Raw genomic sequence first — 25,094 nt, forward strand, 5'->3', positions numbered from 1 at the left:
GTAAATGGCTGTGAATGGAAACATAATGACACCCTGCTTTACTGTAATACTACTACTATTCTTCCGGCTTTCTCGTCAAACATTAAATATTCTCAGCAGCACCCTATACAAAACGTTTCAGTCTCAATTGAAACAGGTGCTTTCAGCGCGCAACAAAGATCACAAGGACATTGTTATATTTAGAATTGCTTCAAGTGAACACGATTCAAGACCAGAATATGAATCTCTTTCTTTATGTAGTACATTCTAATAGGTTTGTAATAACTCTATAGGTTCTTTAGAAACGCCAGGATCCATTTGGTCCAATACATCATTAATTTCCATGGCAACACAAAGTGGATCAAGTGGATCAAACGGCACATATGCTTGGAAAGTCTTTGAAGATTTGAAGTTCACATATGGATGAATGTTCGCATCGAGATTGAATGGGTGTGATTTTGTCAATTGAAGACATTGTATTCAGAACGACAGGGACACTTCAAAGTCATGCAGAGAAGTCCTTCAAATTCATTATTCCTCATTCAGAGTGGATATTGTATGGCGACAGTAATAGTAAGTCCGATAGACTCTGTTTTCTTTTCTCTATGAAATGTACTGTATTCGTCACATCATCACATACAGTGGGGGAAAAAAGTATTTGATCCCCTGCTGATTTTGTACGTTTGCCCACTGACAAAGAAAGGATCAGTCTATAATTTTAATGGTAGGTTTATTTGAACAGTGAGAGACAGAATAACAACCAAAAAATCCAGAAAAACGCATGTCAAAAATGTTATACATTGATTTGCATTTTAATGAGGGAAATAAGTATTTGACCCCCTCTCAATCAAAAAGATTTCTGGCTCCCAGGTATATTTTATGCAGGTAACGAGCTGAGATTAGGAGCACACTCTTAAAGGGAGTGCTCCTAACCGCAGCTTGTTACCTGTAAAAAAGACACCTGTCCACAGAAGCAATCAATCAATCAGATTCCAAACTCTCCACCATAGCCAAGACCAAAGAGCTCTCCAAGGATGTCAGGGACAAGATTGTAGACCTACACAAGGCTGGAATGGGCTACAAGGCCATCGCCAAGCAGCTTGGTGAGAAGGTGACAACATTTGGTGCGATTATTCGCAAATGGAAGAAACACAAAAGAACTGTCAATCTCCCTCGGCCTGGGGCTCCATGCAAGATCTCACCTCGTGGAGTTGCAATGATCATGAGAACGGTGAGGAATCAGCCCAGAACTACACGGGAGGATCTTGTCAATGATCTCAAGGCAGCTGGGACCATAGTCACCAAGAAAACAATTGGTAACACACTACACTGTGAAGGACTGAAATCCTGCAGCGCCCGCAAGGTCCCCCTGCTCAAGAATACATATACATGCCCGTCTGAAGTTTGCCAATGAACATCTGAATGACTCAGAGGACAACTGGTGAAAGTGTTGTGGTCAGATGAGACCAAAATGGAGCTCTTTGGCATCATCTCAACTCGCCGTGTTTGGAGGAGGAGGAATGCTGCCTATGACCCCAAGAACACCATCTCCACCGTCAAACATGGAGGTGGAAACATTATGCTTTGGGGGTGTTTTTCTGCTAAGGGGACAGGACAACTTCACCACATCAAAGGAATGATGGACAGGGCCATGTACCGTCAAATCTTGGGTGAGAACCTCCTTCCCTCAGCCAGGGCATTGAAAATGGGTCGTGGATGGGTATTCCAGCATGACAATGACCCAAAACACACGGCCAAGGCAACAAAGGAGTGGCTCAAAAAGAAGCACATTAAGGTCCTGCAGTGGCCTAGCCAGTCTCCAGACCTTAATCCCATAGAAAATCTGTGGAGGGAGCTGAAGGTTCGAGTTGCCAAATGTCAGCCTCGAACCCTTAATGACTTGGAGAAGATCTGCAAAGAGGAGTGGGACAAAATCCCTCCTGAGATGTGTGCAAACCTGGTGGCCAACTACAAGAAACGTCTGACCTCTGTGATTGCCAATAAGGATTTTGCCACCAAGTACTAAGTCATGTTTTTCACAGGGGTCAAATACTTATTTCCCTCATTAAAATGCAAATCAATTTATAACATTTTTGACATGCATTTTTCTGGATTTTTCTGTTGTTTTTCTGTCTTGCACTGTTCAAATAACCCTACCATTAAAATTATAGATTGATCATTTCTTTGTAATTGGGGAAACAAAATCAGCAGGGGATCAAATACATTTTTCCCTCACTGTATCATATATATTTTTTTCTGGTATGTTCCTTCAAATAAGTGCTACTATAGCACTTTAAGTATTTCCGACAGACTAAGTTAGCAAACCAATTCCTTTCCCATGTGTTTTTTTTTAACCAGAGGTGGGAATGCTGTTGTAAGTCACAGAGAGAGAAACCCCCTCATAAGTGGCCTCTGTGCACCTGTAGATGTCGGGCTGTATGTATCAAATGTCTCAGAGTAGGAGTGCTGATCTAGGATCAGATCCCCACGTCTATGTAGTGTTATTAAAAGGTGATCTAACAGGCTAAACTGATCATAAATCAGCACTCCTCTGAGACATTTGATACATCCCACAGGTGACAGATAAGACAGATCAGTGTGCCAGGAGATTCTATAGAATGAGGGAAAACTGTGTCACAAATGTCACCCTATATCCTATATACTTTTGACCAAATCCCCTAAGGGTTTTGGTGCCGTTTGGGAGGCAGACAACAGCTTCAGAAATGCTCTGTTCTACAGCATGTATTTCTACTCTGGTGACTGACTGTTATAAATGGCTCTCTGCCGCTTGTTCCCTCTTGTGATGGATGGTTTGTTTGTTTGTTTTCTTGTCTGTCTTCCGTAGGACCCCGAGAGTCAGTCAAGGAACCAGCGGCAGAACGAGTCCCCAACAGACTGTGATGTCACCCTACTGCACATTGTGCATCTTTTACAGTGTAGGTCAGTCAATCTGTCTCAGGTCAGGGAAGAAGGACACTTTGGAGATGATTTTCAACATATCCTTCACAACACACAAACTTGACTCAAGCAAATAACAAGATATTTAGTATTCAGAGTAGGTTAGTGAATGGATAGGAGGAGCGAGCAATCTTGATATAATTATTTTTTTATTCCAAGACTGTAAATTGAATTTTGTCTACAGTGTAAAAGGTCATGATAAAAAGACAAAGGAATGAAATAGAAGTTTGGTAAAACAACTGGGTGACCAGAATATCAACAACATCCATACAAAATGATTCACTATGCTAAATAATGACAATGTAACAGTCTGACTTCAAACCAGGGAAGAACAAGAAGAAAAACCTGTCATTTAAAAAAAAGATCAGTAGCTAGGTTTCATGAAAGTCTTGTCTATGGACCAAAGGTTTAACAAAAAGGTATGAATGTGTAGATTAACAAAAATGTATGAATGTGTAGTTTAACAAAACGGTATGAGTATGTGGTTTAATCAAATGTATGAGTATGTGGTTTAACCAAATGTATGAGTATGTAGTGTAACCAAATGTATGAGTATGTAGTGTAACCAAATGTATGAATATGTAGTTTAACCAAATGTATGAGTATGTAGTTTAACCAAATGTATGAGTATGTAGTGTAACCAAATGTATAAGTATGTAGTGTAACCAAATGTATGAGTATGTAGTTTAACCAAATGTATGAGTATGTAGTGTAACCAAATGTATGAGTATGTAGTGTAACCAAATGTATAAGTATGTAGTGTAACCAAATGTATGAGTATGTAGTTTAACCAAATGTATGAGTATGTAGTGTAACCAAATGTATAAGTATGTAGTGTAACCAAATGTATGAGTATGTAGTTTAACCAAATGTATGAGTATGTAGTGTAACCAAACGTATGAGTATGTAGTGTAACAAAAAGGTATGAGTATGCAGTAGAGGTTGTAATACAACATACATAGAGGAAATATTAAAGTCAGAGTATAAAAAAATCGGAACATAGTCATGTGTACTTGTATAACATGGTATAGCTATGTTAAAGTAATACTAGTCCATTAACACATGTACTGTACTTTTTGTGAACAAACACACACATACATACAGTGCACAACCATAAGAAAATAGACAGCCATAATGTCTGACAGAAGGATATTGACCTACAGTATGTATACATTTTATACAGTTCACTTTTTCCATCATTTTAATATAATAACACTAACCGTTAGGTCTTGCAATGCACATATTAGCAGATTTTACAAATCCTGAATGTTCTAGACATAATTACGTATATTTTCCAAGCAGCAGCGGTATGGGCGGCCATCTTGCCTGCGTTTTTGAGTCAAGCTTGATTTTAAAGTGCTGCTGTTATCATGTTCCTGTGTTGTTGTGTCCTTTATGATAGTTAAGTGCTTTAGTGATCATTACAAAAATATAGATTTCAGGGGCAACATAATGGGGACATCAATATTATGCTCTGCTCTTCTCTACTCATGGGCAAAACGGTCACAAAATGAATGTTATTGCTCCTCTTAAAGCTATTTTCGCATTGACTGGGGTTGGTCGATCGAATTGCAGCTTGCATCCCAGAGTGCAGTTTTGTTTCTGAATACTCTGAGGTGCCTTAGGTCGAAAGACCCTTTTCAGATTTCACCAGTGACAGATGTGGGATTGTTAAACCTCAGTTACATACATTAATATCTGAGTGAATCATAGTAAGACAATGACATTTGACAATAACACAACAAATCTCAATATTGGCCTGTGAGACAGTGACACAGTTCCGTCACATGCGTTCATATGTATCAACAATAGACTTAAAGTAATTACTAAACGATTAGCGACATTGTGCTCCTTTCACTGTATCCCTTCCACACCAGAGAAAGAGTTGAATAAAGAGAGAGTGAGTGAGATCGAGAGAGAGAGAGAGAGAGAGAGTGTGAGAGAGCGAGAGAGAGAGAGAGAGAGAGAGAGCGAGAGAGAGTGTGTGAGTGAGTGAGTGAGTGAGTGAGTGAGTGAGTGAGTGAGTGAGTGAGTGAGTGAGTGAGTGAGAGAGAGAGAGAGTGTGAGTAAGTGAGTGAGTGAGTGAGTGAGAGAGAGAGCGAGGAGAGAGAGAGTGTGTGAGTGAGTGAGTGAGTGAGTGAGTGAGTGTGAGTGAGAGAGAGAGAGAGTGTGAGAGAGCGAGAGAGAGAGAGAGAGAGAGAGCGAGAGAGAGTGTGTGAGTGAGTGAGTGAGTGAGTGAGAGAGAGAGAGAGTGTGAGTGAGTGAGTGAGTGAGTGAGAGAGAGAGAGAGAGAGAGAGAGAGAGAGAGAGAGAGAGAGAGAGAGAGAGAAAGAGAGAAAGAGGAGACACACGCACACACAAACACGCTGACACACAGATGATAACCAACCCCTTTTCGAGCTCCAAGTGATGGCGTATCAGCTTTAGGAACTGCCACATGAAGCAACATGAATAAAAGTGAAGCAACATGAATAAAAATGAAGCAACATGAATCAAAGTCTAACCAACATCATTGGTTTGCATTTCTCATAATCTGGGGTTTAAATACATGTCCCTGTATGTGGCAACAGGGCCATTTTTGAATCTACAAATCTACAAATTCCACAGAACATACAGTAGGCTACCTTTGAGAAAAATAATGCTCCCTATCTTCCCATTATTTAGGATACTGATAATGTAACAATGCTTAGTGTACACAAAATAGAGTCCAATGATGAAATAGAATTTACATGAAGCGATGGCAGAATGAATAAGAACATATCCGACCAACATTGTGGAAAAATGGATCAGTCACTTCCATGATGAAGTCCTCTCTTCTACAGTATAAAGTGGCATCTGGGTCACAGCGTGTCAGCATTTCTGCTTATAATGACAAGTCGAGTTAATTCAAGTTGAATCAGGTCAATTTTCCTCATTTAGGGATTAAGTCCAAAAATAGATTAAATAAATGCAGTAAACACATGGAGAAACACAGCAAAGAGCTTCCCATCAAGCTATTGAGGAGTTTTTACATGACTGCGGCATAGGATAGGATACAGGGACCGACAAGACAACAACACAGACAGACCTTATACAGTAGCCGTACATAATGAGTTAGCGTTGCACCCCGTCTATTACATTTTTGATTGGACGGTGAAGAGCGTTGATGTCCAATGGGTTTGCAAAACGGCCGATTCAACGTCATGTGACTTCAGCGAAGGTGATGTGATTCTAAAAGGAGGAAAGAAAGAAAACAATTACGTGAGACAAGTTACACAAAAATGATTTATTTATCTCAGAAGAAATGAAAGCTTTTGAAATGAGGCAGGGTTAAGTAAGTCGTTAAGAAGCTGAACGATTCTAGATTCTAGTTGCTCTAGATTCTAGTTGCTCTAGATTCTAGTTGCTCTATTCTAGTTGCTCTAGATTCTAGTTGCTCTAGATTCTAGTTGCTCTATTCTAGTTGCTCTAGATTCTAGTTGCTCTAGATTCTAGTTGCTCTATTCTAGTTGCTCTAGATTCTAGTTGCTCTAGATTCTAGTTGCTCTATTCTAGTTGCTCTAGATTCTAGTTGCTCTAGATTCTAGTTGCTCTATTCTAGTTGCTCTAGATTCTAGTTGCTCTATTCTAGTTGCTCTAGATTCTAGTTGCTCTAGATTCTAGTTGCTCTATTCTAGTTGCTCTATTCTAGTTGCTCTAGATTCTAGTTGCTCTAGATTCTAGTTGCTCTATTCTAGTTGCTCTAGATTCTAGTTGTTCTAGATTGTAGTTGCTCTATTCTAGTACTATCAAGCCCATGTTTTCCCCCATGCGGATATGGGAAACAACATGTCCGTTTATTTCCTGGTTCTTTCATAAAACTTTAATGCATTATGATAGATACTGCGTCTGCTGCTTTCATCAATGAAGACTAGGGATGCTGTACTGTATGCCTATGAGCAGGGAGGGAGTCATCTTCAGGCAGCTTTTCTCAAAACAGCTCTGGCAGGAAAGCAAGGGAGAGGGGGATTCCGAGTGTATTTTAGTGGTCATACAGTACGCTTCCAAAAGTAGCCAAAAGTGGCACTTCAAGATTAATGTGAGAGCCTTAGAACGACCCATAATAACACAAGAGGGTGGGATGGCGGGGAGTGGGGGGGGGGGGGGGGGGGGCATGCAGCAACAGGGGGGGCAGCTGTGGGTGAATAGGGGGGTGCAGGGATGTACTGTAGCTAGGTGCTACCTTGATAATGTGGTTCAACTGCCATATAACCCCTGTCCGCTCCTGCCCAGATCTGAAACCAACCAAACGAGCCGTGTCAGATGCAGTGGTCTCATTTTAAGCAAACTACAACTGGTAGAGGCTTCATATGGCATTCATAAAGTCTTCATAAGCACCTTATAGAAGTTTTATGAAGGGTTCATTATGCCTTAAAAGTTGTGGTTTGTTTAAAATGGGACTGATGCAGTTATTTGTCAGTGTTGCTGGGTAAAGAGATGGTGGAAGAGTTACCCCACCACAGTCTGACTGCTGTAGTTGAACAGGCTGCTAATACGTCACATCACATTATCCATAGCGCTACTCACTAGCTAGTCACTAGAATTTGCAGATGTTATTTTCTTCCAAATAGGTTTCTTTAGCATACATCTGTGCATGCTGAGTTTGTTGTCAGATGTCTTGGGGCTATGTTTAGAACAGGTCATTTTCCTGCTGAAGGTGTCATTGGCAATGATGAAACATTGCTAGCCTTTTTTATGGCATAACAAATTGAAGATGTGGATTCAATCAACACCCATAAACAGTGTTAATGTTGACTTCTGTGTGTTAAGTCTTCAAGTACAATATCCTGCTGATTGAATATACACTACATGGCCAAAAGTATGTGGACAAAACTTCAAATTAGTGGATTCAACTATTTCAGCCACACCCGTTGCTAACAGGTGTTTAAAATTGAGCACACAGCCATGCAATCTCCATAGAGAAACATCGGCAGTAGAATGGCCCATACTTTCAACGTGGCAACGTCATAGGATTCCACCTTTCCAACAAGTCAGTTCGTCAAATTTCTGCCCTGCTAGAGCTGCCTTGGTCAACTGTAAGTGCTGTTATTGTGAAGTGGAAACATCTATGAGAACAACGGCTCCGATGGACGAATCTGGGTTTGGCGGAAGCCAGGAGAACGCAACTTGCCCGAATGAATAGTGCCAACTGTAAAGTTTTGTGGAGGAGAAATATGGGTCTGTTTTTCATGGTTCCGCCTAGGATCCTTAGTTCCAGTGCAGGGAAATCGTAACAGCATACAATAACAAAGCTACAACAATGATATTGTAGACTATTCTGTGCTTCCAACTTTGTGGCAACAGATTGTGGAAGGCACAAAGCAAGGTTCATACAGAAATGATTTGTCGAGATCGGTGTGGAAGAACTTGACTGGCCTATACAGAGCCCTGACCTCAACCCCATCAAACAACTTTGAGATTAATTGGAAAACCGACTGCGAGCCAGGCCTAATCACCCAACAATAGTGCCCGACCTCACTAACACTCTTGTGGCTGAATGGAAGCAAGTTCCCGCAGCAATGTTCCAACATCTAGTGGAAAGCCTTCCCAGAAGAGTGGAGGCTGTTATAGCAGCATTATTTTGGAATGAGATGTTAAATGAGCAGGTCTCCACATACTTTTGGCCGTGTAGTTTATATCAACAGAAACTCATCAGAAAGGAAAAGAGAAAGAAGGAAAAGAAAGCACTTCAACCAGGAGTTGCCAAATACTATGGACACTGAATAGTCAAATTCATCTTGGCCTGATTGGAATCTCCTTTGGCCCATTGGCTGCCTGTCTAACAGGCCCAGTTGGTCAGATGGTCAGGTTGTCTGTCTGTGTAGTGTCTGCGTCCCAAATGGCCAACTATTTTCTACATAGAGCACTACTTTTGAACAGACTTTTGACTAAGTAGTGCACTAGAAAGAGAATAGGGTGCCATTTGGGATGCAGCCAATGTGTTCCAGAGAGTTGGCAGGCAGGCTTGGAGCCCTCACACAAATGGGTGCATACGTTTATTGCCTTGTGTTCTGCAGGTGCTCGAAGTGCCCAAAGCGGCCTCTGATCCAGCGAAAGAACCCCAGAATGCGCTCTTTGAACGATTGAGGAGGCTCATCCTCATCGTCTGTCTCCTACAGGAGTTTAGTGGTATGGATATGCATAGAATGTTTAAGTTACACTGAGTGTACAAAACATTAGGAACACCGCTTTTTCCACGACAGACTGATCAGGTGAAAGCTATGATTCCTTATTAAATCCACTTCAATCAGTGTAGATGAAGGGGAGGAGACAGGTTAAAGAAGGATTTGTAAGCCTTGAGACAATTGAGACATGGATTGTGCATGTGTGCCATGGACAAGACTAAATATTTAAGTGCCTTTGAACGGGGTATGGTCGTCGAGTATTCTTAAAATCCACTCCACACAGCTTAATTGTCAGTAGCCTAATCAATGACATGTTTACATAAACCAGTCTGTTAATAATTCAAATGGACAGCTAGTATGACCCATATCACTGATTTCAAAATGTTATCTAATAATAACCTTGTTAAGAGTTTAATAGTATAGCAATCCTAGAGTATATTCATAGCGTACATAGGGTGAAGGGTAGTGGTACTCAACTCTTACCCTACGAGCCTGCTGGTTGTCTGTTCTACCTGATAACACCCACCCATTGTCCCAGGTCTAAATCAGTCCCTGATTAGAGAGTGAAGAAATGTAGTGGAACTGGCTTCAAGGTCCAGAGTTGAGTTTGAGGGGTGTAGGGGATAGGGTATGCCCACAGAGTGTAGGGCAGGGATGGGCAACTCCAGTCCTCGGTGGCCTGATTGGTGTCACCCTTTTTGCCCCAGCCCCAGCTAACAAACCTTACTCCAATAATCAACACATTTTCGGTTTAGAATGCAATTAGTTTAATCAGCTGTGTTTGCTAAGGATGGGGAAAAGTGTGACACCAATCAGCCCCACGAGGCCTGGAGTTGCCCATCCCTGGTGTAGGGTGTAGTAGGGAATAGTGTATAGGTCATGGGGTTGAGTACCTGCGAGGCGATGTACTTCTCCAGTGGGCTCTCCACTCTGGACATGTTCATCATGGGAGCATTAGGCATGTTGTCCTGCGGGGGGTCTTCACTGAGCAACAGCTTGCCTTTGAAGTTATGCACCACACACACCACCTAGAACACACACAGCAGGGGGAGACAGGGCACGCACGCACGCACACACACACACACACACACACACAGAGAGAGTGGAAGGGAGATACAAAAGTCTCTATCAACATAACCATTCTCACACAGACAGGAGAGGAGACCTACATATAGAATCATATAGGATTCTGCCCTCCATGATTCCTTAATGAGACGTTTCAATCTGCAATGGCTTTAAGCCAGAAGAAATTGCTGTAAAAATGTGTGTGAGCACATGCATGTGCACTCATGCCCAATATGTGTGTATGCGTGTCTGATGTGTGAGAGTTGGCCTCTTTAAGCTTGATATGCATGCCTATCCTGAAGCGAGTTAGCTCTCACAATGGATGGTGTATGACACACTCCAGTAAAGGCCAAAACCAGGCTTTAAGCATCAAAATGAGGTGATCAATCTTACAGTTGGCGTTAACAAAACAGTGTGTGTGTGTGTGTGTGTGTGTGTGTGTGTGTGTGTGTGTGTGTGTGTGTGTGTGTGTGTGTGTGTGTGTGTGTGTGTGTGTGTGTGTGTGTGTGTGTGTGTGTGTGTGTGTGTGTGCCATTCCCTCCCGTTCTCATTCTTCTATACTGGATGCGTTTCGCCCTGCGGTGATAGGGGGAGAATAGAATACATATCTGAGCCCTTTGTTGCTCTAAATTAGTTGCTTTCTTTCCTTTCTCCTCTTTCGTTTCCCCAAGCCAAGCCATTCCTTTATGCAACACACCATTCCAAAGCCTTTCAAAAGCCTAAAGCGTATTGCTCCCAATAAATGATCTAGCTCCTACTGAGCAGGAAGGTGTTGATAATTGGTACAATAAAAAGCACAAAGCAAAGAGTCGGGTAATGTATACTATTTTTTTGGGACCATTTATTCATCAATAACAATTGTTTTTCAGCATTGTTTTTGTTGGATGGCGTTGACTGTGATAGTAGTGGTATTAGAGTGATTGGAGGGATCTAATGTGTTTGGCTCGCACCAAGTTTGATCAATTAGAATCATTTAGGAAAGGTGGTACTTTATAGCATTGAACAGTGAGCACTAATATCGCTCAACAGTCTGGTAGGTTCAGCTTTAATGAAGAGGTCTTTCTTTAGAGTAAACAGCATACTCTCCTAGTGCTAGAGAGAGAGCGAGAGATAGAGAGAGAGCGAGAGATAGAAAGAGAGAGAGAGAGCGAGAGAGGCGGCGAGAAGAGGAGGAGAGGCGGTTTGATCTTATTTCTCTGGATCCCCTATCTCTTTCATCCGCTGACATGCCTTATCTGAGCGGAGCGCTGATTACTGGAACTCTCAAACGCGTCTCACAGTCACATGCATGCAGCACAGACCGTGCACAGAGAGTGTTAGAAACAACACACCTGCACATACAGTGCCTTCGAAAAGTATTCCGAACCCTGGACTTTTTCCTCAATTTCTTACGTTACAGCCTTATTCTAAAATGGATGTTTTTTAAACATCTCAACATTCTACATATAAGGTCCCACAGTTGACAGTGCATGTCAGAGCAAAAACCAAGCTATGAGGTCGAAGGAATTGTCCGTAGAGCTCTGAGACAGCATTGTGTTGAGGCACAGATCAGGGGAAGGGTACCAAAAAAAGTCTGCAGCATTGAAGGTCCCCAAGAACACAGTGGCCTCCATCGTTCTTAAATGGAAGAAGTTTGGAACCACTAAGAATCTTTCTAGAGCTGGCCGCCCGGCCAAACTGAGCAATTAGGAGAGAAGGACCTTGGTCAGGGAGGTGACCAAGAACCCGATGGTCACTCTGACAAAGAACCCGATGGTCACTCTGACAGAGCTCTAGAGTTCCTCTGTGGAGATAGGAGAACCTTCCAGAAGGACAACCATCTCTGAAGCACTCCACCAATCAGGCCTTTATGGTAGAGTGGCCAGACGGAAGCCACTCCTCAGTAAAAGGCACATGACAGCCCGCTTGGAGTTTGCCAAAAGGCACCTAAAGACTCTCAGACCATGAGAAACAAGATTCTCTTTTGTGATGAAACCAAGATTGAATTCTTTGGCCTGAATGCCATGTGTCTCGTCTGGAGGAAACCATTCCTACGGTGAAGCATGGTGGTGGCAGCAGCATCATGCTGTGGGGATGTTTTTCAGCGGCAGGGACTGGGAGGCTAGTCAGGATCGAGGCAAAGATGAACAGAGCAAAGCACAGAGAGATCCTTATATAACACCTGCTCCAGAGCACTAAGGTCTTCAGACTGGGGCAAAGGTTCACTTTCCAACAGGACAAGCATAAAAGCAAATATACTGTTCAAAAAAATAAAGGGAACACTTAATCAACACAATGTAACTCCAAGTCAATCACACTTCTGTGAAATCAAACTGTCCACTTAGGAAGCAACACTGATTGACAATACATTTCACATGCTGTTGTACAAATGGAATAGACAACAGGTGGAAATTATAGGCAATAAGCAAGACACCCCCAATAAAGGAGTGGTTCTGCAGGTGGTGACCACAGACCACTTCTCAGTTCCTATGCTTCCTGGCTGATGTTTTGGTCACTTTTGAATGCTGGCGGTGCTTTCACTCTAGTGGTAGCATGAGACTGAGTCTACAACCCACACAAGTGGCTCAGGTAGTGCAGCTCATCCAGGATGGCACATCAATGCGAGCTGTGGCAAGAAGGTTTGCTGTGTCTGTCAGCGTAGTGTCCAGAGCATGGAGGCGCTACCAGGAGACAGGCCAGTACATCAGGAGACGTGGAGGAGGCCATAGGAGGGCAACAACCCAGCAGCAGGACCGCTACCTCCGCCTTTGTGCAAGGAGGAGCAGGAGGAGCACTGCCAGAGCCCTGCAAAATGGCCTCCAGCAGGCCACAAATGTGCATGTGTCTGCTCAAACGGTCAGAAACAGACTCCATGAGGGTGGTATGAGGGCCCGACGTCCACAGGTGGGGGTTGTGCTTACAGCCCAACACCGTGCAGGACGTTTGGCATTTGCCAGAGAACACCAAGATTGGCAAATTCGCCACTGGCGCCCTGTGCTCTTCACAGATGAAAGCAGGTTCACACTGAGCACATGACAGACGTGACAGAGTCTGGAGACGCCGTGGAGAACGTTCTGCTGCCTGCAACATCCTCCAGCATGACCGGTTTGGCGGTGGGTCAGTGATGGTGTGGGGTGGCATTTCTTTGGGGGGCCGCACAGCCCTCCATGTGCTCGCCAGAGGTAGCCTGACTGCCATTAGGTACCGAGATGAGATCCCCAGACCCCTTGTGAGACCATATGCTGGTGCGGTTGGCCCTGGGTTCCTCCTAATGCAAGACAATGCTAGACCTCATGTGGCTGGAGTGTGTCAGCAGTTCCTGCAAGAGGAAGGCATTGATGCTATGGACTGGCCCGCCCGTTCCCCAGACCTGAATCCAATTGAGCACATCTGGGACATCATGTCTCGCTCCATCCACCAACGCCATGCTGCACCACAGACTGTCCAGGAGTTGGCGGATGCTTTAGTCCAGGTCTGGGAGGAGATCCCTCAGGAGACCATCCGCCACCTCATCAGGAGCATGCCCAGGTGTTGTAGGGAGGTCATACAGGCACGTGGAGGCCACACACACTACTGAGCCTCATTTTGACTTGTTTTAAGGACATTACATCAAAGTTGGATCAGCCTGTAGTGTGGTTTTCCACTTTAATTTTGAGTGTGACTCCAAATCCAGACCTCCATGGGTTGATAAATTGGATTTCCATTGATTATTTTTGTGTGATTTTGTTGTCAGCACATTCAACTATGTAAAGAAAAAAGTATTTAATAAGATTATTTCTTTCATTCAGATTTAGGATGTGTTGTTTAAGTGTTCCCTTTATTTTTTTGAGCAGTGTATAAAACGACATGTACATATAAAAGCATACGAAGAAGATCTAAACTTAAGCAGAATAACAGAGGAATGTTATGACAATGGCAGGATCTTATGGAGTTTAACTTAAAGGAATGGGAGTGATATGGGAATGGTGTGGCTGCTAATATCCACATTATGTTTCTCCTGTTCTGGGTACAGTACAGATATAGATAGTAAGGCCAATGACTGGTCCAGACATCTGGGATCCCTAGGGAGATGTGTTCACACTTCAACCCCAGCCTCATGGGCCTCCATTGGACTACCGAGCCAGAAACAGACCCATGGCCCAGTCACCTCCAGAGTGGACCAGGAGAACTAGGTGAAGGGAAGATTGCGACAAATGTTCAGTGACAGCAGAAGTACAAACACACAACCACTGTCATTACTGTTCACTGTAAAATCCTTTGTGAGTGTTTGTGCATAAGCGTGCACATGCCTACACGCGTGTCTATATCTCAATTGTGCCTCTGCAATCCTTTATCATCCTCGCCACATTTCAATCTGCGTTAAGCCAACTCCTATTTGAAATCATTGCTCCACTTCACTCCATGCTTGGCTTCCCTCTCTGGCCATGATGGATCGCCAGTGCCCAGTGGGGGAACGTTACTATGTGAAAGGGAAAGTCCATTTCTATGTGGAGCAACAGTACAGAGGAACTGCAGTGCAGCACAATGGGCTTTGCAGGGGTTCCAGCTCCAGTGGATCAGGGGAAAGGCTCTTAGACTCCATAGGAGGGCCCTTGGCGAGGAGGGACAGGTGGGAGAGGACCAGAGGAATTAAGTGGGGCAACTGCCAGTTTGCAGGGTTGGTCAAATCAAATGAAATGTTATTGGTCGCATACACATATTTAGCAGATGTTATTGTGGGTGAAGCAAAATGCTTGTGTTTGTAGCTCCAACAGGGCAGTAATATCTAACAATACACAACAATACACACAAATCTAAAAGTAAAAGAATGAGAAATATAGAAATATTAGGACGAGCAATGTCGGAGTATGGAGTATATATATATATATATATATATATATATATATATATATATGTGCTCGCCAGAGGTAGCCTGACTGCCATTAGGTACCGAGATGAGATCTCCTTAGACGATAACCAATGGAAACCTTAGAAGTAGAAGGATATACATACAGTACGAGTCAAAAGTTTCCGTTCACCTACTCGGCGTCTCACAAAAATCTCACATTTTGACTCATCAGACCAAAGGGCAGATTTCCACCAGTCTAATGTCCATTGCTCGTGTTTCAAGCAAGTCTCTTCTTATTATTGGTGTCCTTTAATATCTTCTGTATACCACCCCTCCCTTGTCACAACACAACTGACTGGCTCAAAGGCATTAAGAAAGAAAGAAATTCCACAAATTAACTTTTAACTGTTTAACTGTTAATTGAAATGGATTCCAGGTGACTACCTCATGAAGCTTTTTTATTTATTTGTATTTTATTTCACCTTTATTTAACCAGGTAGGCAAGTTGAGAACAAGTTCTCATTTACAACTGCGACCTGGCCAAGATAAAGCAAAGCAGTTCGACACATAACAACACAGAGTTACACATGGAGTAAAACAAACATACAGTCAATAATACAGTAGAAAAATAAGTCTATATACAATGTGAGCCAATGAGGTGAGATAAGGGAGGTAAAGGCAATAAACAGGCCATGGTGGCGAAGTAAATACAATATAGCAATTAAAACAATGGAATGGTAGATTTGACAGTAGATGAGTGTGCAAAGTAGAAATACTGGGGCGCAAAGGCGCAAAATAAATAAATAAATAAATAAATAAATACAGTAGGGGAAGAGGTAGTTGTTTGGACTATTTATAGATGGGCTATGTACAGGTGCAGTGATCTGTGAGCTGCTCTAACAGCTGGTGCTTAAAGCTAGTGGGGGAGATAAGTGTTTCCAGTTTCAGAGATTTTTGTAGTTCATTCCAGTCATTGGCAGCAGAGAACTGGAAGGAGAGGCGGCCAAAGGAGGAATTGGCTTTGGGGTTGACAAGTGAGATATACCTGCTGGAACGCGTGCTACGGGTGGGTGCAGCTATGGTGACCAGCGAGCAGAGATAAGGCGGGACTTTACCTAGCAGGGTCTTGTAGATGACCTGGAGCCAGTGGGTTTGGCGACGAGTTTGAAGCGAGGGTCAGCCAACGAGAGCGTACAGGTTGCAGTGGTGGGTAGTATATGGGGCTTTGGTGACAAAACGGATGGCACTGTGATAGACTGCATCCAATTTGTTGAGTAGGGTGTTGGAGGCTATTTTGTAAATGAGATCGCCAAAGTCGAGGATTGGTAAGATGGTCAGTTTTACGAGGGTATGTTTGGCAGCATGAGTGAAGGATGCTTTGTTGCGAAATAGGAAGCCAATTCTAGATTTAACTTTGGATTGGAGATGTTTTATGTGAGTCTGGAAGGAGAGTTTACAGTCTAACCAGACACCTAGCTATTGTCCACATATTCTAAGTCAGAACCGTCCAGAGTAGTGATGCTGGACGGGCGGGCAGGTGCATGTAGCGATCGGTTGAAGAGCATGCATTTAGTTTTACTATTTAAGAGCAGTTGGAGGCCACGGAAGGAGAGTTGTATGGCATTGAAGCTCGTCTGGAGGGTTGTTAACACAGTGTCCAAAGAAGGGCCAGAAGTATACAAAATGGTGTCGTCTGCATAGAGGTGGATCAGAGACTCACCAGCAGCAAGAGCGACATCATTGATATATACAGAGAAGAGAGTCGGCCCAAGAATTGAACCCTGTGGCACCCCCATAGAGACTGCCAGAGGCCCGGACAACAGGCCCTCAGATTTGACACACTGAACTCTGTCGGAGAAGTAGCTGGTGAACCAGTGGAGGCAATCATTTGAGAAACCAAGGCTGTTGAGTCTGTCGATGAGGATGTGGTGATTGACAGAGTCAAAAGCCTTGGCCAGGTCAATGAATACGGCTGCACAGTACTGTTTCTTATCGGTGCGGTTAAGATATTGTTTAGGACCTTGAGCGTGGCTGAGGTGCACCCATGACCAGCTCTGAAACCGGATTGCAGAGCAGAGAAGGTACGGTGGGATTCAAAATGGTCGGTGATCTGTTTGTTAACTTGGCTTTCAAAGACCTTAGAAAGGCAGGGTAGGATAGATATAGGTCTGTAGCAGTTTGGGTCAAGAGTGTCCCCCCCTTTGAAGAGGGGGATGACCGCAGCTGCTTTCCAATCTTTTGGAATCTCAGTCGACATGAAAGAGAGGTTGAACAGGCTAGTAATAGGGGTTGCAACAATTTTGGCAGATCATTTTAGAAAGAAAGGGTCCAGATTGTCTAGCCCGGCTGATTTGTGGGGGTCCAGAAATGGGGAAGGCTTGGGTGAGTTGCTGTGGGGGGTGCAATGCTGTTGACCGGGGTAGGGGTGGCCAGGTGGAAAGCATGGCCAGCTGTAGAAAAATGCTTATTGAAATTCTTAATTATAGTGGATTTATCGGTGGTGACAGAGTTTCCTATCCTCAGTGCAGTGGGCAGCTGGGAGGAGGTGCTCTTATTCTCCATGGACTTTACAATGTCCCAGAACTTTTTTGAGTTTGTGTTGCAGGAAGCAAATTTCTGCTTGAAAAAGCTAGCCTTGGCTTTTCTAACTGCCTGTGTATATTGGCTTCTAACTTCCCTAAAAAGTTGCATTTCTCGGGGGCTGTTCAATGCCAATGCAGAACGGCACAGGAGGTTTTTGTGTTGGTTAAGGGTAGTCAGGTCTGGAGAGAACCAAGGGCTATATCTGTTCCTGGTTCTAAATTTCTTGAATGGGGCATGCTTATTTAAGATGGTGAGGAAGGCATTTAAAAAAAATAACAACCAGGCATCCTCTACTGACAGGATGAGGTCGATATCCTTCCAGGATACCCGGGCCAGGTCGATTAGAAAGGCCTGCTCGCTGAAGTGTTTCAGGGAGCGTTTGATAGTGATGAGTGGAGGTCGTTTGACCGCTGACCCATTACGGATGCAGGCAATGAGGCAGTGATCGCTGAGATCTTGGTTGAAAACAGCAGAGGTGTATTTAGAGGGCAAGTTGGTTAGGATGATATCTATGAGGGTGCCCGTGTTTACGGCATTGGGGTTGTACCTGGTAGGTTCATTGATAATTTGTGTGCGATTGAGGGCATCAAGCTTAGATTGTAGGATGGCCGGGGTGTTCAGTATGTCACAGTTTTGGTCACCTAGCAGCACGAGCTCTGAAGATAGATGGGGGGGCAATCAGTTCACATATGGTATCCAGAGCACAGCTGGGGGCAGAGGGTGGTCTATAGCAGGCGACAATGGTGAGAGACTTGTTTTTAGAGAGGTGGATTTTTAAAAGTAGAAGTTCAAATTGTTTGGGTGCAGACCTGGATAGTAGGACAGAAATATGCAGGCTATCTCTGCAGTAGATTGCAACACCGCCCGCTTTGGCTGTTCTATCTTGTCTGAAAATGTTGTAGTTAGGGATGGAGATTTCAGAGTTATTGGTGGTCTTCCTAAGCCAGGATTCAGACACGGCTAAGACATCCGGGTTGGCAGAGTGTGCTAAAGCAGTGAATAAAACAAACTTAGGGAGGAGGCTTCGAATGTTAACATGCATGAAACCAAGGCTTTTACGATTACAGAAGTCATCACAAGAGAGCGCCTGGGGAATAGGAGTGGAGCTAGACACTGCAGGGCCTGGATTCACCTCTACATTGCCAGAGGAACAGAGGAGGAGTAGGATAAGGGTACGGCTAAAAGCCATGAGAATTGGACGTCTAGGACGTCTGGAACAGAGAGTAAAAGGAGCAGGTTTCTGGGGGCGATAAAATAGATTCAAGGTATAGTGTACAGACAAAGGTATGGTAGGATGTGAATACAGTGGAGGTAAACCTAGGCATTGAGTGATGATGAAAGAGATATTGTCTCTAGAAACATAATTGAAACCAGGTGATGTCATCGCATGTGTGGGTGGTGGAACTGAAGGGTTGGATAAGATATAATGAGCAGGGCTAGAGGCTCTACAGTGAAATAAGTCAATAAACACTAACCAGAACAGCAATGGACAAGGCATATTGACATTAAGGAGAGGCATGCTTAGCCGAGTGATCATAAGGGTCCAGTGAGTAGTGAGGTTAGTTGGGGTCACGGCGATTTGTACAGTTAGCCGAGCCATGGGTAGCAAGCTAGCAGAAGATGGAGGTCTGTTTTTAGCCACCCCGTGCGTTTCCGTCGATAGATTAGTGGGTTCTGTGTGGTAGAAGGGACCAATCCAATTGCCAAAATAGTTATAGTTATAGTGGCCCAAGAAGATTGTTCGATAGACCTGTTCAAGATAGCAGCCGATATGCTCAAGACAGCTATCGATTAGCGGGCCGCAGTTAGCAGATGGGCGTTCAGGTTACGTCGCGATGGAGGGGCCAGTTGAATAACTCCCTCGGGCAAGCTGGTTGAGAGAATGCCAATAGTGGGCAAAGCTGTCATCGAGGCAAAGGGTGGATATTTTGAAGAATCTCAAATATAAAATATATTTTAATTTATTTAACACTTTTTTGGTTACTACATGATTCCATATGTGTTATTGCATAGTGTTGATGTCTTCACTATTATTCTGGTATACCATGGTATAAAGTAGTGCACTAGATAGGGAATAGGGTACCATGTGGGACACAACCATACTGATGCTGATCCAGGTTCTACAACCCAGTGGTATGGTGTCGAATTTACTTCTAGTCCCAAGAAGTTGGTGTTGATGCTGTCCTAATATGCACACCAGACATTGTGACAATTTTGATGCTGCTGCAGGACAGGTTCTTACCAGGAAGGTAGCGATGGCCACTCCTATGACGAAGCCAGCGATGACATCAGACCAGTGGTTCCGATACTCAGCCACTCTGTTGAGTCCTGTGAGGAAGGCCAGACACATCAGACCCAGGGACAGCACAGGCTTGGCTAGCCGCGTCCCTTTGGCTTTCACCGTGCACGTGATGTAACTCTGGTGAGAGGGAAGAAGATGGGAATGGTTCAATGAACTTCACTGTTATTCCCTCACATTTTATAGACAACTAGATGCTTTCTACTAGGGAAAAAAGACATCAATAAACATAAAATGTACATATATTTATATTTCTTTACAAAGAAGTAGACATCCTCCCACCCTCACCTGCTGCACATAGCGAAATCAGTGCTTAATCTTCTTTGTACTCAGAAGTAACGGCATTGGTGTCATATCTCAAACAGAGCGAATGGGACCGCATACAACATATAGGAACCATAGATATCTTGAGAATGTCAATACTATATTAATTCAGCAACAACAGAGTGCATCAATGCATGCTACAGTATATATGTGTCCTCAGTGTGAATAGGGCTGTATAGAGCTGGGTCTCTATTCAAGTAAATGGTCTCTCATCTAAAGTACAGTATATCCGAGGTGGGTATAGGGCTGTTGGTGAATGTGTTGTTTCTAACTAACTGTCACCTCTTTGCCCCCCTGCTCTACCTGAGAGGGAAAGACAGATAGACACAGATTGAGAGAGCGTAGTGTAGCGGTGGAAAAAGAGAGAGACAGACAGAAAGAAAGAAAAAGAGGGTGGGGGATGTGGGAGTGACAGACAGACAGACAGACAGACAGACAGACAGACAGACAGACAGACAGACAGACAGACAGACAGACAGACAGACAGACAGACAGACAGACAGACAGACAGACAGACAGACAGACAGACAGACAGACAGACAGACAGACAGACAGACAGACAGACAGACAGACAGAGAGTGAGATACACAGAGTACACAGCTGCCCCTGTCTCAGTGCTAAATTAGGAAGCCTGTGAGTCAAGCAGAGAGAAAGTGCCCAGAGCGGTGCCTCCCTAACCCAGCTGGGACACAGATGATAGAGGGGGACTAAACAGGCCCTGTCACTCCTCTTAATTGTTTTAATCATTCTGATATGACATGGCGTGGTGACAGTGGGTCTCAGAATTGTCGAAAGTAACTTAAAAGTGACTGCAACATTAATTTAAAGATGTTGAAAATTAACTTAAAAGGCAATTGAATGGCCCTTAAAACGCAACTAAACGAACGGAGAGAAAACAAATGCCCATTGTCGTTACATGGCTGGAGAAGTAGAGAGGAAACATGATTAAGAGTTTTGTTTTCCCTTGTTGTAGTCCTCTGAAGTGAAGCCACATGCTTTATAACGAATCCCTCATGTCAGAGCGGCAGATGAGTAATTGTATTTTTCATTAGTGCAAACTCTACGCTCTGAGGGCACATTACACATTGTTATCTCTCTCTCTCTCTATGGACTCAAAGGTTGCATGCACCCTGACCCATTTTCATTCCTTCTCTTCTCTGGGGGATAGAAAGAGATACACAACATTAGATGTTTTTCTCTATCTCGCTCTGCGTTAGTTTATGACATCTGTACATGACATGAGTTGACGTCAAGTAAAAGAAAATGATGCACTGTTCCAAAGGCAGAAAATGCACTATGAAAGTTTGCCATTTTAAATCAGAGCTTTTGTATTGATTTCCGCTGGGTTAATGATAGCAGTGATATAGCATGATGATCATTGTCATGGTTGATGAACCACTGTTTTACGAGACAGTCGTTCCTTCCTGCGGGATAACAAACTATGATGAATACCATCACCACCTCCTTCACCATATCTCCCCATGCAGAAAGAACCTGATTAAAAACAGTTAAACCCAATGATAAGCTCTTCTGTGTGTAAAATGAAATCCCAGTAAATCCCCAAAAAAGGCGATAGTGGTTCAGTCTTACTGCTGATTGACCTTAACATTTGGAATGGTCCGGACCATTATGTGGTGATTCACTATATCCCCAGAGCTTTCATTAAAACAGTGACTGTACTGTGGTCAGGGTAGTGGTGGTGTGTGTGTGAAGGGAAACTTTCTCCCACTCAGGTCAAGGGCATGGCTCACAGTCCTTCCCAGTGGCCATGGGTTGTAAGTTGTTAAAAACTTATACATTTCACACATGACCACACTCTTACTATGTCCCTCCAAAAATGTCCTCCGAGGCAGTAATCCAATCTACCCAATGGGTGAGGTCAACTTGATTTCAACCATCTAATAGCCTTACAGAATGCTTTACACAGGGGTTGAAGCTCCGACCTACATTTTCAATTTAATATCACATATTAAGTGACATTTGTACTGTCACTAATCAAGGCTTGTCAGTTAAATGGGATTGTGACACTATAAATATATTCTGAAGAGATGAAGAAGAGTGACAATGTCCTTTAGTGACAACCTTTCAAAGATCAATCTCTCCCACAGAGTTAGCATGCTGTCATACTCTACTGACTGACTGGATATACTGTCAAACCCATCCTGTATAGAGGTCTTAAGGTTTTAAAACCACAATCTTGCACATAAAGTGTAAGTCAAATTACTTAATTCATTATATTTGGTTGTGCATACCATCAAAGAGTGGACTGCCATTGAATGTCTTTGGACTGCCTTTCAATGGGAACATACCATTCTCAGCCATAAGAAACTAGGTAAGCCTATAATACAGTACAGTATACAATGATCACATTGTCTCATTCAGAATATCCCATACAACAGATTCTAGATGATGTCCACAAGCCAAGCATTTGATCCTGCATTGTTCCACAGTCTTTTCTAATCTCTGCCTCTTATAAAGAAACTGTCTGAGAAATGTGTGACTGTGAAGACAGAACTCTGCAGGGGAGTGTAAGAGTGGAATAACTAGTCAGACATTCCACTATAAATCAACTTGGACATTTACTGCTAAGCTTTTAGATAACACTAAAAGTGTTGTTTATATAGCTCTGTAGGCATGGTTTTTGGTCTCATGAGTAGAAGGTAACTGCCCCTCATCACTGTCAAACGCTCCCTAAAACACTTCTGCGAGCAGGCCTTTCCAATCGACCTGGCTCGGGTATCCTGGAAGGATATTGACCTCATCCCGTCAGTCGAGGATGCCTGGTCATTCTTTAAAAGTAATTTCCTCACCATCTTAGATCAGCATGCCCCGTTCAAAAAATGCAGAACTAAGAACAGATATATATCCCTTGGTTCACTCCAGACCTGACTGCCCTTGACCAGCACAAAAACATCCTGTGGCGGACTGCAATAGCATCAAAAAGTCCCCGTGATATGCAACTGTTCAGGGAAGTCAGGAACCAATACACGCAGTCAGTCAGGAAAGCAAAGGCTAGATTTTTCAAGCAGAAATTTGCATCCTGTAGCTCTAACTCCAAAAAGTTTTGGGACACTGTAAAGTCCATGGAGAACAAGAGCACCTCCTCCCAGCTGCCCACTGCACTGAGGCTAGGTAACACGGTCACCACCGATAAATCCATGATAATCGAAAATTTCAATAAGCATTTCTCAGCGGCTGGCCATGCCTTCCTCCTGGCTACTCCAACCCCGGCCAACAGCTCCGCCCCACCCCCCGCAGCTACTCGCCCAAGCCTTCCCAGCTTCTCCTTCACCCAAATCCAGATAGCAGATGTTCTGAAAGAGCTGCAAAACCTGGACCCGTACAAATCAGCTGGGCTAGACAATCTGGACCCTCTCTTTCTAAAACTATCCGCCGCCATTGTTGCAACACCTATTACCAGCCTGTTCAACCTCTCTTTTGTATCGTCCGAGATCCCTAAAGATCGGAAAGCTTCCGCGGTCATCCCCCCCTCAAAGGGGGTGACACCCTAGACCCAAACTGTTACAGACCTATTTCCATCCTGCCCTGCCTATCTAAAGTCTTCGAAAGCCAAGTTAATAAACAGATCACTGACCATTTCGAATCCCACCGTACCTTCTCCGCTATGCAATCCAGTTTCCGAGCTGGTCACGGGTGCACCTCAGCCACGCTCAAGGTACTAAACAATATCATAACCGCCATCAATAAAAGACAGTACTGTGCAGACGTCTTCATCAACCTGGCCAAGGCTTTCGACTCTGTCAATGACCGTATTCCTATCGGCAGACTCAATAGCCTTGGTTTTTCTAATGACTGCCTCGCCTAGTTCACCAACTACTTTGCAGACAGAGTTCAGATTCCCTGATCCACCTCTACGCAGATGACACCATTCTGTATACTTCTGGCCCTTCCTTGGACACTGTGCTAACAAACCTCCAAACGAGCCTCAATGCCATACAACACTCCAACTGCTCTTAAACACTAGTAAAACCAAATGCATGCTTTTCAACCGTTTGCTGCCCGCACCTGCCCGCCCGGCTAGCATCACCACCCTGGACGGTTCCGACCTAGAATATGTGGACAACTATAAATACCTAGGTGTCTGGTTAGACTGTAAACTCTCCTTCCAGACTCATATTAAACATCTCCAATCCAAAATCAAATCTAGAATCGGATTTCTATTTTGCAACAAAGCCTCCTTCACTCACGCCGCCAAACTTACCCTAGTAAAACTGAATATCCTACCCATCCTCGACTTCGGCGATGTCATCTACAAAATAGCTTCCATTACTCTACTCAGCAAACTGGATGCAGTCTATCACAGTGCCATCCGTTTTGTTACCAAATCACCTTATACCACCCACCACTGCGACCTGGATGCTCTAGTCGGCTGGCCTTCGTTACATATTTGTCGCCAGACCCACTGGCTCCAGGTCATCTATAAGTCTATGCTAGGTAAAGCTCCGCCTTATCTCAGTTCACTGGTCACGATAACAACACCCACCCGTAGCACACAGTCCAGCAGGTATATCTCACTGATCATCCCCAAAGCCAACACCTCACTTGGCCGCCTTTCCTTCCAGTTCTCTGCTGCCAGTGACAGTACCCCCCCCCCCCCCCCGGGCTCCCGACCGCAAACCTGAACCTATAGTGGAGGGTCCGGGTGGGCATCTGTACTTGGCGGTGGCTCTGGTTCGGGGCGTAGCACCCCCACCGCCTGCTGATCCCCCCGCTTCTGTGTGTCCGGAGGAACCAGACCATGGATCATCGCCGGAGGCTTTGGACCGCCAACCGCCGCTGAAGACTCCGGGCTGCGGACCGCCGCTGAAGGCTCCGGGCTGCGGACCGCCGCTGAAGGCTCCGGGCTGCGGACCGTCGCTGGAGGCTCCGGACTGGGGAGCGTCGCTGGAGGCTCCGGACTGGGAAACTTGCTGGA

The 25,094-nt window shown here is 44.1% G+C and overlaps 1 protein-coding gene across 4 annotated transcripts in view; it reads right to left on the reverse strand.

The window, feature by feature from the left end:
* Positions 1–3,069: 3,069 nt before the first annotated feature.
* The window catches only part of plppr5b (phospholipid phosphatase related 5b), a 118,258-nt gene continuing 96,233 nt past the window's right edge, over positions 3,070–25,094 (reverse strand). For 2 of the 4 annotated variants that reach the window (XM_014157383.3, XM_014157386.3), the window contains 4 exons: positions 19,778–19,954; positions 9,974–10,108; positions 7,139–7,190; positions 3,070–6,147 (listed from right to left, as the gene is read on the reverse strand). In XM_014157383.3, the coding sequence (XP_014012858.1) occupies positions 6,128–6,147; positions 7,139–7,190; positions 9,974–10,108; positions 19,778–19,954 (384 nt within the window). In that variant the 3' untranslated portion in view covers positions 3,070–6,127. The remainder of the gene's footprint in view (positions 6,148–7,138; positions 7,191–9,973; positions 10,109–19,777; positions 19,955–25,094) is intronic. The other 2 variants (XM_045702120.2, XM_014157388.3) reach the window with 1 other exon arrangement.

Source organism: Salmo salar, chromosome 19, assembly GCF_965601325.2.
Source record: "Salmo salar chromosome 19, fSalSal1, whole genome shotgun sequence".
NCBI lineage: Eukaryota > Metazoa > Chordata > Actinopteri > Salmoniformes > Salmonidae > Salmo > Salmo salar.